Genomic DNA, 20,632 nt, shown 5'->3' on the forward strand with positions numbered 1-20,632 from the left:
CTTCTGCATGTTTTCCCCAAGCAAAAGAAGTTAAACATATGTTTAATAAACTATTATCTGTGTGTAGAAATTCACATACCAAATTCAACAGAATCACTCTGATACAGTCATATTATTAAGGTCTTTAGTTTTAGATATACTGTACATGGTCTTACAAAAAACACAAATAAATGAATTACAATGTTTATTCTTACAAATGATATAAAACTAGTAATATTTGAGTAGAAAACTTTGTATGACTCAGTTTTAGATACCATAATTTCATTAAGCTCTGAAGATTTGGCCAAGCCACCTAAACACTACAGCAGTAGAATCCACTGTATACTGTTGAATTGGTCATTTATATATACAGTCAGTAGCTATGATACATGTAAATTAGTAGACCACCTTAAGACTAGTAGTACATTTTTACAGTGTACATCAATACTGTTGCTGGTTAGTCAGCCTGTATGAGTAAAATAAATTCAATAAAACACAATACAGGAGATACAGTGTTGGTTAAAGGTTTAGACACACTTAGTAAAATGATTTCTATAAATAGTATATTGTCTTGTTTTAACTTGATTGTTAGTATTTTTAGTGAGGATCACTTGTCTGCTGTTTATTGCTCATACCAATGGATGGTGCTGTTTACTAATGCTATATATGCAGCCCTCATAAAGTCAACTTAACTAATGAGGTAAACAGACAACATAACACTGACGTCCTCATTTAGATGTGTGTTATTAGGTAAAAGAATGATGTTACTGTCCGTGCTCCGTAAAGCTTCACTGTTTATTCACATTAGTGTGGATTATTTAATTAGCTGCACAGTTTACACTTGTGTTAAACTAAAAACAAAATCTAAGTCTTTCTATCAAAAATAGCTTATATAATTCTTAAAACACAACTGTTTATTCAGATCCGTCCAAGCGTACTACTGGTACTCTGTGACTGTGTTATAAACATCCACATCTTGCTTTAATGGCCCTAACACTTAATACTTTGTGTGTTCTAAAAATCTCTGTTTGCAGATTAATATTTTGACTCTTTGACTTGTAATTAGATTTGTGTATACGGTAAACAAGACAAATCAGCCACATAAACCAATATAGAACATGATCACAGTAAGGAATGTGATTTTATATCTGACAAGATTAATACAGGTCCCTTTGCAAGGAGGTAAAAAGATTAGCCATGTATTACATTACTGAACTGGCAGCTGCAATTCTGTCTTGAATACTGATACTATAACTGGCTTATTGCAAATGCTGTGAAGTGATAGTCTATTCTATACTGTAAGATAGGAACATAAAATGCTTTATAAGCAATGCTTAGTGACAAAAAATACATAGGGACTAAAACTATGCAGGGAAAAAGTAAAGAAAATGATAAGCAGTAACTACTATTGTAAGTAACACAATTTATCACAATTTAACCACTCCGGTGGTTGATGCTAACTCAGCTAACTATTCACTATTTATTTAAAATGTCTCATCTTTGATTAAATCTAACTGAAAGTTAGTCAGTTGCAGTAAAAACCCAATTCTCATTTATAGCTGAACTGAAGCACATTTCACTCTCACTGTTCATACTAGACCTTCACAATGCTAATATTAGAGGAATTTCAGCTTTCATACAATGTGCATTCTGATAACATTACCCCCTCACATAATTTACTTAGGTTTGACTCTAAGGAGAGAAAATACTGATAAAACCCAGCATTAATTTGCACCCATGCTTGTCAGCCAGATCAGAGCTGTGCCAGTCTCTCAGATTTTAATGAGTGTGAACAGCGGAACAGCTCGTCATATGTTGATGTAATCAGCAATAATCAGCTTTCCCCCTTTTTTCTTCTTTGTTTTACAGCTGACTGGTCTTTTCTGTATTTATTCCATCTTTTTCGTACATCCTCTGTTTCTCTGGCACACTGTCAGCACCGTGCCGCCGTTTCTGTTGCTCACTGCTGTGCCAAATCCCATAGCCGAAATAAATAAGGAAACCTGCAAAAGAATAAAAAATAAATGTGATTTAGGCTGTAAAAGCAGTTTATAGCATAAGTAAAAGTGTAAAGATTTTTATAATAAATAGCTCTGGTAGCATCACATCGATTGCAAGAGTCCCAATCAACATCATACTGTTCTGTATACAGACATATTTTTACAACACTGTTACTGTAATTACCTTTTAAATACTATTTATTTTCCAGTTTGTTCCTTGGGTTGCAGGTTTTTTAGTGATGTGGAAAAAATAATTACTCACAAATACGCCACTAAGTTACATCAGGGTGCTTTTGACAGATCCCAAGAATGTGAACCAAACCAAGGACCATTCCTATGAGGGATCTTCAAAAAATTTCCTCACTTTCATATTTTGGTTGGAAACGGTGAGGGTGGGAGGAGTAGTAATTGGTCGTGTCTGAGAGATTGAGAGAGATTATAGTCCGAATTTAGCGCCATCTAATTTCCACCTTTTTGGACGCTCAAAGAAGCTTTAAGGGGAAAAAGATTTTCATGTGATGATGATGTGAAAGCAGTGCTGCATCAGTGGCTACGAGCTTAACCAAAACTAATTTGCTGATGGAATTAAAAAGTTGGAATGATAATGGGAAAAAGGCATCAGAAGGTGACTTTTTAAATTTTTAATAAATAGAGTTAATAAAGTGTGGAAACTTTTTGAAGAACTCTTGTATATAATGCTAAACATGTCTATGTAGTTGACAGAAACAACAGTGTTTTCTGAGTTAATTAATATCATTAAAATGAATGAACTCTAAACATATAAAATGTTAAAAAAAAGTAAAACATACAAGATTGTACATTTGCTGTTATGTGCCAGTTGCTGAATGTAACAGGTAAGATGAGTGAGTCATTGTGGGAGAAAATAGTGGACAGACAGAGAAAGATTTAATAAAATAATAATAATAATTTAATAATTATAATTATTGTTGTATAATGGCATTAGTGGTGGGAGTAATAATGTTAATGGGAATATTGCTGTTGTAGTATATTTTATTACTGTTGGCATTACTATCATTAGTAGCATTAGTAGTAGTGTTCTTGTTGTTTTTATTTTATCTTCTGTTTACCTTGTTATTTTTTCATCAGAGCTTTGGCAATACAAGTGTACATGTTTGCCATGCCAGTAAAGCACCATTTAATTGAACTGAATTAAGAGAAAGAGAGAGAGAGAGAGAGAGAGAGAGAGAGAAAGAGAATGTGTGTGTGTGTGTGTGTGTGTGTGTGTGTGTGTGTGTGTGTGTGTGTGTGTGTGTGTGTGTGTGTGTGTGTGTGTGTGTGTGTGTGTGTTTGTGTGTTTGTGTGTGTGTACTTACCCACAGCCATCCAGGCTGAAAAGCGAATCCACGTGTCTCCACTCAGTTGTACCATGAGGTAAACATTGACGAATATACTTACGATGGGCAGAAAGGGTAACAAAGGCACCTGTAAAGCAAACAAACCCTCTGTGATAAACGTCTACAGAGAAGATGTGGACATTAATGCACAACCTCAAACACACTCTGTGTTACACAAACAAATGACAAACCACATTGCTTTTCATACTGACTGAGCTTTAAATAAGAAAACACAAGCTTTTACAGCATGATCATTACACTAACAAATGAGAAATTATTATTTTTATATCACAAAAAAATGTCTAATATTCTTGACAAATGTCCATGTGCATTACTAATGAACCTTTTAGCCTCAGTATTTACTGGAACATCATTTTGTCTTGATAACCTTTAATAAGCTATCTTAGTAAGTGCTAACAAGCTTCTAACACCTCTCATGTGAAATCTTGGCACGTTCTACTCAAGCAAAAGCTTCCAGATTGATGGCTTTCGTGCTGCAGCTGCTTTCTTTAAATCCCACTAAAGATTTTCTATAAGATTTAAATCTGGGCACTCCAGAGTTTTCTAGGACTGATTTCTTACCAAGCTTTGGTTGTACTTGGGATCATTTAGTTCTCAACCCCTTTTTGGCTGTTCTCAAAAAACTTGCACTTCCTGTACTGCCACACTGACTCTCTCTTCATATCTTAATTGATTTATTTGTAATCAATTCATTTATTACAGTTTACTGTTGTAAATAATTATATAATGCATTCATTTTAAGCCATATCTATTTTATATATTTGTTACATATACTTAGACAAAGATTACATACCATGAAGGACACCTTAGTGCTTGTCTGTGGTTGTCTGTAGACCAAGATAACACATGCAACCAAGATAAAAAAGGATGTTGCCAGCACTCCCAGCATGCAGGGCTCCATGGCAAGAATAGCCTGTCCATAATGTGTAGTGAGTGCACTTATCACACACACTACAATTACTGCAAAAAAAGCAAAAACATACATCAGTAAATAAGAGGCAAGAGGTTTTAAATAAAGCAATCTCTAAAACAAAAACTATTTTTAGTCACATTCTATACTGACTGTTCGCATGAGGTTGTGGGTGGTGGCACGATACTTACCAATGACCCCGACAGTCATGTTGACAACAGTGGAGGAATTTTTTGTTGGCTGCTGGGAGGGATTCAAAAGGGTGTACAGTGTCATTTCTTCATCATTTATCCTGTTCAGGTGACTCTCAGATTCGGTCAGCTCAGACTCTCCAACCTCTCCACCCTCTACATTATTTTTGCTCTTCAACACGGAGTCTGGGCGATACCTAAAATAAAAGGCATTAAAAAATATTTTATATCCACATGTCATGTAAATAAAAAAATTTATACATTAGACAACATATACATCATCAGTAAATGCACTGGTTTTAATGGCTATTAATTGCTAATAATTATTACCTCACAGAGTTTCCCCAGTGCACTACATATAATTTTTACCAGATCAGGACACTGAGTATTTGTAAAAGATAAATGTTAAAATCAATGCTTTATATTACATCCACATCCAGCAGTGCACTATTAATACAAATAAAAGCCTCCTTGAAACCATTTGATGCCGGTACATGTAAACATTATTTGCAAACATTGTTGCATCAGTCAGTTTATTTGGGTTTTTGGTGGTTTTCTTCAACTGGAGCAAACTGGTTAGACTTTCAGGATTGTTTTTATTTACGGTCAACCATGGGGCCTATCAGTGTGTATAGTTTTATATGGAAGGCATCATGCTTGCATAACCAACTGCTAAAAGGCCTCTTGGTGCATTTAAACCACAGTTGTGAGTTTTTTGGTCAACACCCTACAATTTTAGATATTTGAGATGCAAAAATAGATGAAGTTTAAGGTGAGTCTGTTTGGGAAAACAAGTCTGAACAAACAGAACTGTGAACCCTGAGCCCCAAGTACTTGTGCAATACTCATAATTAGGTTATTAACCTAAGCTGGTTAACATGTACTGAAAATTACACTGTTAGCCCGGAATTTATATTTAATCAAACATTTTTAGTATAACATACATAAATTATTTAAGTTTTTTTGCTCTACTCTAAAATGCAGAGTACATTGTACTAATTTGAGTACACATTTAAATGTGCTAAAAAAAAATACTTTTCTATCAGATTAACTTTAAAAAGTTAAGTTAAGGTAATAAAACAGAAAAACCATTTACGTGTAAGTCCGCCTTTTTTCAGCTCGCTGTTGGTGAATCAGGCAGCCATTTGTTTTAACTTTTGTAACCTGTTGTTGCAAATTACTTTTTACTTTTCATTTAAGGCTTTTTGCAAAAGTAAACTTGACTTCCTCCAATGTCTTTTGTGAAGTGGAACCTTTGTTAAACTAAGTGGACAAAAATTTTCTTCCTCATTATGCTATTTTTGAGTAGCATATGTACACCAGTCTGATGGGGCTTTTTCATCTTCCGTCTAATTTTGGTAAGTGTTGTACTTAACAATTTTGTTTAAAATAAATGATCTTAATGTTGACACTAAATAAATAATCAAACAGCGCTGCTTTATTTGCCGTATTTAGGCTACATGCTAGCATGTTAGCATGATAGCCTTCATACGAAGCAAAGATTGTGCTGGCTTGCTTTATTTTAATCCTTAAATTAATGCTATTAATGTTGGTTCATGGTTCATGGTTCATGGTTACTGTGAGGAGCTGTTTGTGTTTCATCAGAACTTTATATACAGTTTGTACAGTTGTTAAGATGTTTTCTTGACATGTTGTATTTTAAGTAAATACTTCTGAAGTGAAATAAAGAAAAATAATTGTATAATTGTGTCTGTTTCTCTATAAACATTTGTAATTCATATTTAAAATGTAATTAACATGAAAACTAAGAAGAAATCAATAGTTTTTTCCATTGAGCTCAAGACAATAAGTAGAATTATTGGGAAAAGCAGTTGGTATAACAAAAAAAAGAAAGTTTAATCAACTTGCCTTTCAGGTGTAATAACTTAATGTTTTAAGTTATGCTAACTCAAGTTTTCATTATACATTACTTAACTTTTTTAGGGCAACCGGTTTCCTGAAATGTTTTAAGTAGATTGAACTTATCCGGGCTTACAGTGTAGGAAGTATTTTTGCTACACCCATGTCTTAAACTGCATGGGTTTAGCACACACCCCTGTCTTGGTGGAGTATGTGGTGAATACAGCAATAGTGGAAGAGTGAAAAGTAAGTTCCACTTTTTCCTGTTGACTTTTTGCTATTACAAATTTGTCCCACTAAATGATTGGAATGATAAATGATATTTTGTGATAAATACAAAACATTTTACATATTTACCTTCTACTGAAAAACATATGCCACAGTGTAAAGAAATTGCTTAAAAATGAAGAATAAAAATAATGCTGAAATGTATCAGTCAGGAATTTTTTTTTGTTTTGTTTAATAATTTGAAACCACTTAGTGTAGAAATATTGCAATGACGGGGTAATCAGTTAGAGTAAAATTACTTTTTTACATCTCTGTATAAGCACTTACCTGAGAATAAGAACACAAGCAGCTACCAAGGAGTACGCCAACAAAGTCCCAATAGACATCATGTCCACAAGGGCTTTTAGGTCAAAAATGCAAGCCATAACAGCTGTAAAGTTTAATACATGAAGAATATGCAGATTAGACACCAGTACATTTTAACTGGGTAAAATACATGACACAAATATTAGCAATATATAAGAGCATATAACAACAAATTATTTAATGGCACATTAATAGAGGGCTGGGCAGAACACATTCTGCACTCATTGCTGAATACTCAATACACTGTTCTAAAAGTATCCACTCATGTTTTTAATACAGTTAAAAAATATGAGTAACATACAGAACCAGAAGCATATTCAGAATATATTAGTTATTGTTCTGTTTTACAGGAGTGGGAAGGTGGAATGTTTCTAGGAGGAAGTTTATAGTGGAGTCCATTGTTACTGTATGTGCCCTTTTATATAATTTACAAAGTTGTATTGAAGCACTAAAAGGTTTACTGGTTCTCGAGCCTTTGATTCTAACATGTACTTGTTCATCAGGAACAATAAGTACTTTGTATACGCTTGAGTGTTTGAGCCCCATGACACTGAGTCTCTTATGTCTAATTCTTAGCACCAAAATGGCAAAAATAGTGGATCATTTTAAATAAAGACATTTAAAATAAAAAAATGATGAAAATAATCATTAAAATTAAGCATTTCTTCTGAAAACTATAAAGTTACTGTATTCTAACTACTGTATTGAACTGAGATAAATCCTTCATGTTTGAGTCTGAATATACTTTTATTCTGAATGCTTGTGTTTTGTTACTGCCCAACACTGCATTTATGAGAAAGTATTCGAAAATGCTTGGTATGAAATTATGAATTATATGTTAAAGCAGTGTGATCATTATACAATATAATTGCCGTAGTAAGTGTCACCAAATGTGCAGTGTGACTTTTTAGACAGTAGTAGCCTAGTGGGCAGTGCTTTAAGCTATCACTCAGAAGACTGTGGGTTCAAATCCCGGCTCTGCCATGTTGGGCCTTTGCTCAGACCCCAGCTTTCTGTCTGAGCAAAGGCCCAACATGGCAGGGATATGCAGAAAAAGCATTTCTACTTCTACCATAACATTAGTAATGCATTGCACATTAGAGCAGACTAAATATGTACATTATTATTAGTGAGAATAAGATCCTGCACCAAACAGCTTGATGACAATAAAAGACAAAACACAAAGTTTTTGTACTGTAAAAACAATCAATTCCAGACAAGATCCATGACACCGATACAGATGTTCCAACCGATAGACAGCAGTGTACACTGCATCCATATTGTTTCAGTATGGACAGCTTATAACAATCACAGAGACCCCTCAAACCAACACTTGACCCTGTGTTCTCTTTTTCTAGCACTCACCCTTTATCCAGATGTATGTAGGGTCCCCTACCAACCCCTGAACTTACTCCTGCTAGCATCAAAGCATCATCTTCCGCTGTTCTAGGAATCGACTCTACAGCTGATACTACAGGCAGCTGCACCTGTGCTCAGACCTCAAAGCATGTATACAACAGCAGAACTGGTCTAAATGAAGGATATAAGGGCATAATGGCCTAATCTTTGTATGGTCAGTGTTGTACCGGACTTTTTATGCTTTTACATTTTCCAACATGCGGACAAAAACCTTTTAAAAGTGTATCTTGACTATAATTGGGCAGCAGTATCTCAGCAGTTTAGGTACTGGCGTAGTAATCAGAAGACTGCTGGTTAATGGACAATGATTGTCTCATCCAAGTCAGGGAGGTTGTAGGGATTCCTCATAAATGCTGCAGTTACGACCTCTGCTGGCTAATGCTTAATGAAACAGTAGGAAGTGGATACGATTGGGAGGAAAACTGGGGAAAATCATAAACAGTATAAATGCTGCAAAAATGTAGTCATGCAAAAATGTGACAATTAAGTTGGGATTGATGATAGATTACTGTTCCCATTTTATGAACAATTTACAATGACAGATGTGTTTGTTTTTCCATAATGCAATAAAAGGGCATTAGAATAAACCTAATGAATTATGACAATTGGCCAGGACTACTATGTATTACACAGAGAATTAGTTAATTACATTTGGCTATGAGCTTTTTTTTTTTTTAGGTCTGGAACAGAATAGTAAAGATCATGTAGATTCCCATCACCACTACCACACCAAGAACATGAGCATGCATCCATCACCACGGCAAGCCCCGGCATGCACACAAAACACTTCCACCAGGCTGACACACAATGAGACAGCAGGCCATGCCAGGGCCTCTCTTCTCTAGAGCTTACCCGCTGTCGTGCCTGCTGCCATGGTGGCAGCGACTGGTGACTGACGCTTACTCACTTTGGAAAGAAATCGGAATAGTATGCCATCTCGCGCCATGGCAAACAGAATGCGGGGTAGAGGGAACATGGAGCCCAACAGGCTAGGGACAAAAAAGTGGTCATAGTTCAAGAAAATATTCTTTACAGTTAAAAATACACGATACTTCAGGCAAACGTAAATGTACAAAGGCCAGGTATGGCTAAAAATAGATTTGCATTTCACCTTTGTATGATTTGCAAAATTTCAAATGGGCTAAAGATACCTTAATGTTGGACATTCACCTTTGCCTGGTGGTACATGTTGCCAAATTTTACACAGCAAATTACACCCCCAGCTCTCACCTGCAACTATACCGGAGGTCATTGTGGCAATTAGTGGGGTCTTCGTCTTAGGATTGATTCTGGCTAACACTTTGAAAAGCACCCCATCCTTTGCCATAGCATAGATTACACGTGGCATTGGGAATATGGATCCCAGCAGACTGCATATGGAGACATGCATAGAGCCAACACATTAGTCATGCAACCTTATCACACACCAGCCACACTGCACCACAGCCACAAAGCACAACAATTACATGCTGTAGACCAGATTCCTAAAGCGTTTCTTTTTTTATTACACAGTTCTCCAAGATATCTGTTTGATTTTAAGAATCAATATAAAATAGAATATACAATATAAAAATAACTAGCATTTAGGGATTTGGCCATTTGTTGATGTCTTCATTTTTTCCTGGATCATCTTTAAAACCAATGCTATAGTTATGTTTATTCATTTTATTAAGCATGTTAATACAATGTCACAGGGCTTAAATGTCACAAAGAGCTCTCAAATTAGCAGGGTTTTTTTTATCTAAGTGCACAAACTAAAATTTTTCTATTAAGATGATTCTACTTTGCATTTATTTTGAATTTCATTTAACTTTTTCTATCACAAATGTCAAAACTTAAATTTTTATAACAACTAGTTGAAGACCAAAGGAAATCATGAAGCACTTGCTGTCAGTGACTTTCATCCACATCCACCTGACCCAAACCACGTCAAGCATTTGAAAACAAAGAAAGCCAAACATTCAGCACCATCACAAGTTGCTCTTGGGAACATTGTGATATCATGCTGGGATTCCATGGATTACCAGATTTAGCCAAATCTTATGTCATGTAATTAATTTCACTATCCAGGAAAAAATAAAGACATGATACATGCTGCATATGTTTTGTCTTGAAAGAGTACAAGAACAAAGCTGAGATTTTATGAAGGTGCAAAGCAATGCACATTTGCTTCTCTTTCAAACAAACCACCACCAAGCTTTATAGGAATCAATCCATAATTGACACAATTATACAAAAGCATTATTCCCACTAGGTCCACATCACCTTTAAATTATGTTCAAATAAAAAATCTGTCAATAAAAGCACAGTTTTTCATTAAGATCCTGAAAGAATAAATACCTTGTTGAGAGAGCACATAGTGACCCCACTGCTACCACATACTTAGCAGGACCCCAGCCAACATAATCAAAGGCCACAGGCAGAGGGCTCTTCTCATCCAAAAGATAGTAAGGCATCATGAGGGTGAGGGCAGCAGAGACGCCGAAGTAAGCCAAGAAGCAAATCAGCAGGGAGGCAACTATGCCAATGGGAATAGCTCTCTGTGGATTCTTTACCTCTTCACCTGGTCAACAAAACATTCAAAACACTGTAAATTATGTTTCACCAAAAAGCAGTGTGTTAATCTTCAGGTTCAGCATTCATGTGTGATTAAATACCTGTGGTGGCGATGCAATCAAATCCAACAAAAGCATAAAAGCATGTAGCTGCGCCAGCTAGAGTTCCCCCAAACCCATAAGGCAAAAATCCTCCAGCACCATAATCACTGGTGACATTTTCAGTGTAGGATAGATTTCTGTAATCAATCATAAGAGCAAAGATTGTTTTCTTTATTTGTAATCTGAAAAACATTCTTTGTCTTGTGAATTGAAAAAAAACCCACCAATGTCTTACTTTTTCACTATGGTAATATTTATGAGAGATTCTTCAGATATCTTCCAGTTGAGAAGATCTCCTTTGACAAAGCCAGACACGATGACAAACATGAGCACAAGCACATTTACGGCTGTGAAAATTTTGTTGACCCACGCTGATTCTTTAACTCCAAAAGAAAGAAGTCCTGAGAGAACAAAGAATAAATACAACACTAAATTAAAAACTATGGTGATCCGCAAGGCTCAAATCTAAGTCCACTTGAATTTTTAAAAGTTTAAAAGTTTGTATTCAGTCCACGAGTGTTCGGAATACCGTACAGTTAACCTGTTTTGGCTAAGTGCCTCGTTTCCGTAGATTGCCCACAGTTGCCGAACTTATGCATTCAGTATATTTGTGTTAACAACATTATTTAAGACTGCTTGTTTATAGACTGCTTGTTTATTAGACTGATTTAAATGACTTATATAGATTTTTGGGCAGCTTTTGAAGGGTTGATTAAGTGCCCCACTCTGTTATTTGGGGGTAGATCACCATGGACATTCATATCTGGTTTTTACATTATAAACAATCTAAACATTTACATTTACATTTAAAATTTTTTGACACAGTAACCCTGTCCACTGAGTTTTTTTCCATAAGTTATTTTTAAATGTATTCTGAACATTATAGTCCTTTTATGTATTTTATCAGATTATACCCTTGATTATACATTTGAGTTTATTCAGTATTAATTCATAAATACTTTCTGGCCAACACGTCCCTTACACCACTCTGTGCACTTTGTCAACCCTCTGAACCCCATTTTTCAATCAATAGTGACCCTTAGGACCCCCACTGGCCATTCAGCATGGGTGGTGGTTCATTGCAATGACACTACCAGGATCATATTGCCATGTCATTACCATGTTAGTGTCATTTCAGTGCTGAGAATGGTCCAACACCCAAACACCATCTGGTTATATGTATATTTTAATAGTTCTAATTATTAATGCAGTATTTATTTTAACAGCTTTCTATTGTCTTTCATTTTAAGTATTTTTTATTATGTTATCATGCATTATATTTATGCTGCTGTAACACTTATGTTCCACTATAGATTAATAAAGTTTTCATTGTAACAACTAGAAAACAGTAATTCCTCCTGTACTCTACCTTCAATTATTCTCATGCTATTTGACATCTCTTGTATTTCATAACCACTGCACCAGCGCATCGACCTTGGAAAAACTTGGCCTGAATATAATTAAGTAAACACTGACAGCATGTCCTTTTGAAATAGTGAGCTCAGTCCAGCACTTCGCACATCATTCTACCTGGTATTTTAGAACAGTTGTTCTTAACCTTTTTTTTAAATCCTAGACCCCATTGTGTTAAAAAAAATCTGGGACCCCCTTTGACAAGGGTTTTAATATTATTCTTAAACTTTCAGCAAGGTTGGCAAATGTGTTAGCATATGGATCAAAAACTGAATTGGAATATTTTGTAGTTGCCGTACGCTGACCTTTGCACTTTTGTGGTGGGCAAATGAAATATGTGTTCATTCTTAAATCTTCTTTTCCTTATAATAATACAGCTTTGTCATCTATATGAATTTTCACATTGCTTGCCCAATAAACAAAATAATTACATCTATACTAAAACTTTATTTACCCCCATATCACTGAATCTATCACTGTAAATAAATGCATACCAACAGAATATTAGTAAACAGATAGTATTTTTGTAATTTAAAGAATTAAAGTTGTTATTCTAAGAATAGTTAAATACCTGACAGTAGTAATATAAGGCAAACTGCAAAGAAGTCTGGATATTCTGCTAAGCCAGGCAAGTTCATTCTGAAGTAGGTTTTGCAGAACGTCTCTATTTGGCCCCCTATGAGCTCATCAAATGTCCCACTCCAAGCTCTGGCAACACTTGATGTTCCTGCATCAAAAAAAATAAAAAGTTAATTTAAAGAACAAAAGCTAAAATGCAGCAATGAATTGTAATATTTGTTCTCCAATATGTGCTAATATTTTTATATAGTCATGAGAACCAAATACAATCTTTCACATTTTCTGGAGACGTAATATTTTGTTATTAAAAAATTAATAAACAAGGTGAAAATGTGTGTGTGTGTGTGTGTGTGTGTGTGTATGTGTGTATGTGTGTATGTGTGTATGTGTGTATGTGTATGTGTGTATGTGTGTATGTGTGTCTGCCCTGCGATGGCGGCCCATCCAGGGACTTACTTTGTGCCTTGCACCCACTGAAAAGCTGGGATAAGCTCCAGCAGCTATCCCATGTGTGCCCCTAAGTGGATAAGCAGTGAGTGAGTGAGTATTTCAAAAGCACAAAAATGCACTATATGGACAAATGTATTGGGTCACCTGTTCTAATTTTTTAATTCTTTACTTTTACTGAACTTCCAACTTTGTAGCAACAATTTAGGGACGGCTCTTTCCTGTTCCATCAATACTGTGCCCCTGTGAATAAAGCAAGGTCTATAAAAGCTTGGTTTAAAGAAACTCCAGTGGCCTGAACAGAGTCCTGACTCTAGCCCCACTGAACAGCTTTGGAATTAACTGGAACATCAATTGAGGCTGTCTTGACCAACATCAGTGCATACAAGTGCTCTTTTGACTGAATAGGCACAAGTTCCTACAGATTTACTTCAATCTGATCAACAGAGTAACTTGTAGTTCAAGTCTTCCCACCTACCTATAACATAGGAGAGGATGAGGTTCCATCCTGTGATGAAGGCCAACAGTTCCCCAACAGTTACATAGCTGTACAGATATGCTGAGCCAGTCTTGGGTACCCGAGCTCCAAACTCAGCGTAGCACAAGCCTGCCATGACAGAGGCCAGAGCCGCAATAAGGAAGGATAGCACAATGCTGGGGCCAGAGTTACTCATCGCAACTTCACCAGCAAGGACATAGACACCAGCACCCAGTGTGCTACCCACTCCCAGGGCAATAAGGTCTACCGTAGAGAGGCAGCGGCACAACTTGGAATCCTCCAGAAAGTCCACATTTTTTCTTCTTACCAGAGAGCGGCAGAACGACAGCAAGTGTGCCAGCATTTCTTAAAATTCTAGATTAGAAAAAACAAAGGTCATGAAATTATCTTTAACAACTACATATATCTAAGAAATCAACTGTAGAATGTTTGAGCACTTAGAACATAAACACAGATTCATGGATGAAGTCAAAAGTTTAAATACACACTTCAGTGACATGTATGTGATGGCAGTCCTAGACCTAGCCAAAAATGTACATAAAGCAACTTAGATTATTGTGCTGGATTAAAATGTGTATAACAGACAGTGCATTAGGTCAGCTGTTCTTTTCTTTTCTTTTCTTGTTTGTTTGTTTATTAGGATTTCTAACGTCATGTTTTACACTTTGGTTACATTCATGACAGAAACGGTAGTTATTCATTACACAAGGTTATATCAAACACAGTCATGGACAAATTAGTGTCTTCAATTCACCTCACTTGCATGTCTCTGGACTGTGGGAGGAAACTGGAGCACCCGGAGTAAACCCACATGGACACGGGGAGAACATGCAAACTCCACACAGAAAGGACCCGAACCGCCCCACCTGGGGATCGAACAGTGCTACCCACTTAGCCACCGTGCCGCCTATTATGAGATATTATAAGAATTCATAATAAAGGAATCTTAGATCTTGATATTTTCTGACTTTGGTTGATGTAGTGGGTTTACTGCCAGTGCTTACGGAGCTTGTGTAACTGGTGGTGGGAGTCTACTTCAACGCAATCTGCATCAACAGCTGAATCAGAATCATATGTGGTGCCCATTTGTTGACCTTTGAACTTTTGAGGTGGACAAATCAAATATTTGTTCATTATTAAACACTCAATGTAGGCTATAGGTAGTTCAGAATTTATTTATATGACATCACAAGAGATCTGTTTTATGCCAATAGCCTAATGATTTTCCTGTCCTACCACGTGTGATTATTTTTTACTCTTTTCTGGGCTCACGGTTCCCCCAGTTGAAATCCACTGCATTAGATGATGCATTAAAAGATGTATAATTTATTTTATAATGTAAAGTACCATGGTGGCCTTTTAATACCCCATTATCTAAATAGGTAGATAGATTTGATTGAATGATAAGATGTAATCCATGTACCGACAAAAACCAGGTGGCTATGAAAAAAGAGGATACTGAAACTGTGGATACTGGAAGAGGATACTTTTTTACTGTCACAATCAAGCAAGATTTTGAATGCCTTGGTGGTTTGGAAGCAGACATATAATAAAACATACTGCTTTAAAATCAGCTTAAAGTTACTAAAGATTCTTGCTGATCACATGGAAAGAAAAAAGCTGAAAGTAGTTGGATTTGTGGTTGGAGTGAAAAAGAGTGAGTTATTGAGCCACAATAACCAAAAATGAAGGTACCTGATAAAAGCATGATGCTCTGGGGCTTTTTGCTTACAGTGGAACTGGTCCATTAAAAAGTGGACGTTATAATGAAAATGAGCAACAATAAAATTTTCTTTTAACATATATACAGTGTATCACAAAAGTGAGTACACCCCTCACATTTCTGCAGATATTGAAGTATATCTTTTCATGGGACAACACTGACAAAATGACACTTTGACACAATGAAAAGTAGTCTGTGTGCAGCTTATATAACAGTGTAAATTTATTCTTCCCTCAAAATAACTCAATATACAGCCATTAATGTCTAAACCACCGGCAACAAAAGTGAGTACACCCCTTAGTGAAAGTTCCTGAAGTGTCAATATTTTGTGTGGCCACCATTATTTCCCAGAACTGCCTTAACTCTCCTGGGCATGGAGTTTACCAGAGCTTTACAGGTTGCCACTGGAATGCTTTTCCACTCCTCCATGACGACATCACGGAGCTGGCGGATATTCGAGACTTTGCGCTCCTCCACCTTCCGCTTGAGGATGCCCCAAAGATGTTCTATTGGGTTTAGGTCTGGAGACATGCTTGGCCAGTCCATCACCTTTACCCTCAGCCTCTTCAATAAAGCAGTGGTCGTCTTAGAGGTGTGTTTGGGGTCATTATCATGCTGGAACACTGCCCTGCGACCCAGTTTCCGGAGGGAGGGGATCATGCTCTGCTTCAGTATTTCACAGTACATATTGGAGTTCATGTGTCCCTCAATGAAATGTAACTCCCCAACACCTGCTGCACCCATGCAGCCCCAGACCATGGCATTCCCACCACCATGCTTGACTGTAGGCATGACACACTTATCTTTGTACTCCTCACCTGATTGCCGCCACACATGCTTGAGACCATCTGAACCAAACAAATTAATCTTGGTCTCATCAGACCATAGGACATGGTTCCAGTAATCCATGTCCTTTGTTGACATGTCTTCAGCAAACTGTTTGCGGGCTTTCTTGTGTAGAGACTTCAGAAGAGGCTTCCTTCTGGGGGGACAGCCATGCAGACCAATTTGATGTAGTGTGCGGCGTATGGTCTGAGCACTGACAGGCTGACCCCCCACCTTTTCAATCTCTGCAGCAATGCTGACAGCACTCCTGCGCCTATCTTTCAAAGACAGCAGTTGGATGTGACGCTGAGCACGTGCACTCAGCTTCTTTGGACGACCAACGTGAGGTCTATTCTGAGTGGACCCTGCTCTTTTAAAACGCTGGATGATCTTGGCCACTGTGCTGCAGCTCAGTTTCAGGGTGTTGGCAATCTTCTTGTAGCCTTGGCCATCTTCATGTAGCGCAACAATTCGTCTTTTAAGATCCTCAGAGAGTTCTTTGCCATGAGGTGCCATGTTGGAACTTTCAGTGACCAGTATGAGAGAGTGTGAGAGCTGTACTACTAAATTGAACACACCTGCTCCCTATGCACACCTGAGACCTAGTAACACTAACAAATCACATGACATTTTGGAGGGAAAATGACAAGCAGTGCTCAATTTGGACATTTAGGGGTGTAGTCTCTTAGGGGTGTACTCACTTTTGTTGCCGGTGGTTTAGACATTAATGGCTGTATATTGAGTTATTTTGAGGGAAGAATAAATTTACACTGTTATATAAGCTGCACACAGACTACTTTTCATTGTGTCAAAGTGTCATTTTGTCAGTGTTGTCCCATGAAAAGATATACTTAAATATCTGCAGAAATGTGAGGGGTGTACTCACTTTTGTGATACACTGTATATTTTTTTCATAATGGTAAGTGGTCACGCCAAGCTAGCTCCTGAATTTTGCTGGGTATAGTGTATAAGCTGGTGTAGACTGGCTTTAAAAAACATCCCTAAGATATAATCCTCTGTAACCCAATGTTGTAATGTTAAATAATTTTTGAAGATTTTTACTCATTTATTTATTTATGTTGTTATTATGGTGTGGTTGTTTAAGTTACATTGTAATTGCTGATTGATTATCTGGTTTATAAAAACAAAAACATTGTCCTATATAGGGTGGGGAAATGAGTAGAACACACTGAATCTGTTTGTCAACTTTTCAGATGTGGTTAATGGCACAATTTTCTAAACAGTTTGCTACTATTTTAAAACCACAATTAACACCATGTTAAAGAGCAATGGCACAACTAACTTTGGAGCCATGTCAAAAGACAGAGTCTTAAAAAATGTAATAACTGAGCATTTGAACCAGTTGACAGTGTATTTCGTGTATGTATTTGAAAAATTTTAAAAATCTCCAACATTTTTGTGTACTTGTAGATCCTGTAGATCCTGTCCTGGATTGCATCAATGTCACTTTCCAAAAAAACTAACTCAAACTGAGCTTTGTTAAAGAGATATTACTGAACAAGTATGTTCTTTGTGAATGGATTAGAAATTCCCTGGATAAACATTAGCTTGAGAGTGCAGAGTTATGTACAGATTATGAAAATATTTTGCAGTAGTGTTGCAACAGTTAGTGAAGCTATTAGTTTAATTATACTGTTCAATAATGAGTTGATAGCATCTCTAGCAACTAAACTATTTTTGAGCCTGTAAAGAAGTAGAACTGATGAAAACTGTCTTTTAATACAGTTGATAAATTTGGCTATAACACCATTTATAAATTAGTTTTTGCCCAGCACACATCAACCTAAATCTTTTTACTTTAATGTTCATTTAATTTGGGTTAATTAGAAAGTTACTTTTTTACAATAATGTTTAGTATGGGTTAATTAGGAAACTAATTAGTGATTGGCCATTAGAATGCATGTTAGTGCCATGTTAAGCAATAAGGTTTAAAGTAAAGGTTCTGTAACAATATTGCTGCCTGTTACACAATTAGGGTGTTTTTTAATTAATTGTAGTAAATTAATTTACTTTTACAGTTTATAACAAATATAAGTCAGTAACTGCTAGTGATATTTTGAAAACTGTAAAAATGATGATTAAAGTAAAAGCATTTGATGTAAGCAGGCTACAAATAGTAATAATAATAATAAGTAAAGAAGAAAAATATAAGAACTAATTAAGTAATTTGGCTGTGAATTTTAGAGTAGCCACTACATTTATCAGAAGGATAAAACTGTCATTATCACATTTTTTACAGAGTAACATGCAGCTTACAAAATTTTTAAGTTGCTCACATAAATTTGTTTGCCTTTTCTCACTCATTTTCACCTGATTTACCTGAATTTATTGTGACTTAAAGCCATTTCAGAGATTTGGAGTTAACAGAAAAAGTTAGCACATTGGAGTTTGAACTTTGCAAGTCAAACCTAATACAGCAACAGACTAAAACATGGCTGCGTAAAATAAAGCAAGAACTCACCTGTAGGAAATACAAATCTGGCAGGCAGTTGCAGATCAGATATACCATATACCGTTATAGAACTGTATCAATAATGAGTGTAATAGTGCAAGAGTTGAGTGAGTTGTAAAAGCCACTCTCAAGTTTAACTTCAGGTCTGTTCTTTGCTCCAGCTCAGGCCCTCGCTACTGACATGTGAACCTCTAACTCTTCTATTTTTACTCCTCCCTTCATTCTACCTTGGTGTGTCTAAACTTGCTCTGCTTGGGTGCCTGGATTTCATGGGACTGGTCTAACAGCTACACCAACCCAGAGGAGGGAAGAGCCAGAGGGTGGGTTTTTAGTGTTTCAATGCATTCAGACGCAGGCAATATTGCCCTACAAAGGTTGGGGTGATCTAGTGTTCATGTGTGTGTGCGCACGTGTGTGTGTGTGTGTGTATAAATTGACCTTCATGTGCAAAGCCATTTTTGTGCTTATTTTAGAGAAAAAAGAAGCTTTTTCCAAAGCACACACAGCCCGAACATGACCAGCTGCCAAAGCACTTACTGACCACTGATAAATGGTTAAGCAACAGACATTGACAAACAGTGAGACAGACCTGTCTGTTTGCCTAGCTTGATGTGGACAGGTTACTAAAAGCATGATGTTCATTGGACACGAGTCTGTGGCGGAGTGATCACATGTAAAAGGACTTGAAAAACTGTTTTTCAATCCTGTGAGCATGAATAGGTCTATAGATGTAAATTACTGTCAAATATTAAATTGTTTTTGGCTCATTTACCTCTGTATATTTGGAAGAAATCACATTTTACTACACCACTAGTGGTCAGAATTGAAACTTGAGACCTTTAATATCACAAATGCCATAAATCAAAATCAAATACAGATGTTATTACAGCTAAAAGTAGCTGCTACTAAGTACTAATGAGTACAATAATAAGTACTTATTAACTAAGTATAACACATATTTCAGCCTGTACTGTAAATGTAAATAAATTAATGTGTTATTGTTGTTCATATACTGGGCCATAGAAGATTATACCTTGTTTTCTAAGTATAACCAAGAGTCCTAAGTAACTTTATAAAGTTTACAAAGTTTGCAGCAAGTTATTTAAATGATCTCAAACCCAGCTAATCTAAAACATGCATGTTTACCTAAATGACTTTTGTTATAAAAGTGTGTCTTCAAGTCTAATGCACCAGGCCTAGACCACATTTAGCTACTGTGGTGTCTTCTAGTCCATTATCAGTCTAATTTTATTATGTGGCCTAAATGCCACGCTGAAAGCAAATGCCACATCTAATAGATGGTGAGAGGAGTCAGAGATGCAAACATTCATACACATGGTACCCAGGGAGATAGGAAGACATGATGCTTCTGGGCTTTTGCCAAAGCTTTTCAATCAATTTAGAGAGGCTAGTTAAATGTAATGACTGTAACAAACCAAATCAAATGTATAAATGGTTGAAAATAGTATACATACAAACATACAACGTATTAAGGAACACAAAGAAATAACGGTTTTACTAATGGGACATACCGTGCTTTTTGCTCCAACAGAAATGTGCATTTTACAAAACCTGCTAAAAACTTAAAATGTTTTGTGTGTTCTGTCTTCACTTATGCCAATGCATAAACCCAACAACCGAAGTAATGATCACAGCCATTGAGTACATTGGTCCTTTGACAACAAAT

The 20,632-nt window shown here is 36.3% G+C and overlaps 1 protein-coding gene across 1 annotated transcript; it reads right to left on the reverse strand.

Annotated features, from left to right (window-relative positions):
* Positions 1-110: 110 nt before the first annotated feature.
* Positions 111-19,137, reverse strand: slc7a2 (solute carrier family 7 member 2). The gene is made up of 12 exons (XM_063000430.1): positions 18,955-19,137; positions 13,904-14,278; positions 12,971-13,126; positions 11,222-11,387; positions 10,987-11,123; positions 10,670-10,892; positions 9,182-9,318; positions 6,872-6,974; positions 4,457-4,653; positions 4,149-4,315; positions 3,314-3,422; positions 111-1,982 (listed from the first exon to the last, which is right to left on the reverse strand). Exons 2-12 carry the CDS (start codon positions 14,265-14,267, stop codon positions 1,843-1,845), a joined length of 1,899 nt encoding a protein of 632 aa, XP_062856500.1. The 5' UTR covers positions 14,268-14,278; positions 18,955-19,137; the 3' UTR covers positions 111-1,842.
* Positions 19,138-20,632: the final 1,495 nt, after the last annotated feature.

This window comes from Trichomycterus rosablanca, chromosome 8 (genome assembly GCF_030014385.1).
Source record: "Trichomycterus rosablanca isolate fTriRos1 chromosome 8, fTriRos1.hap1, whole genome shotgun sequence".
In the NCBI taxonomy this organism is placed as follows: domain Eukaryota; kingdom Metazoa; phylum Chordata; class Actinopteri; order Siluriformes; family Trichomycteridae; genus Trichomycterus; species Trichomycterus rosablanca.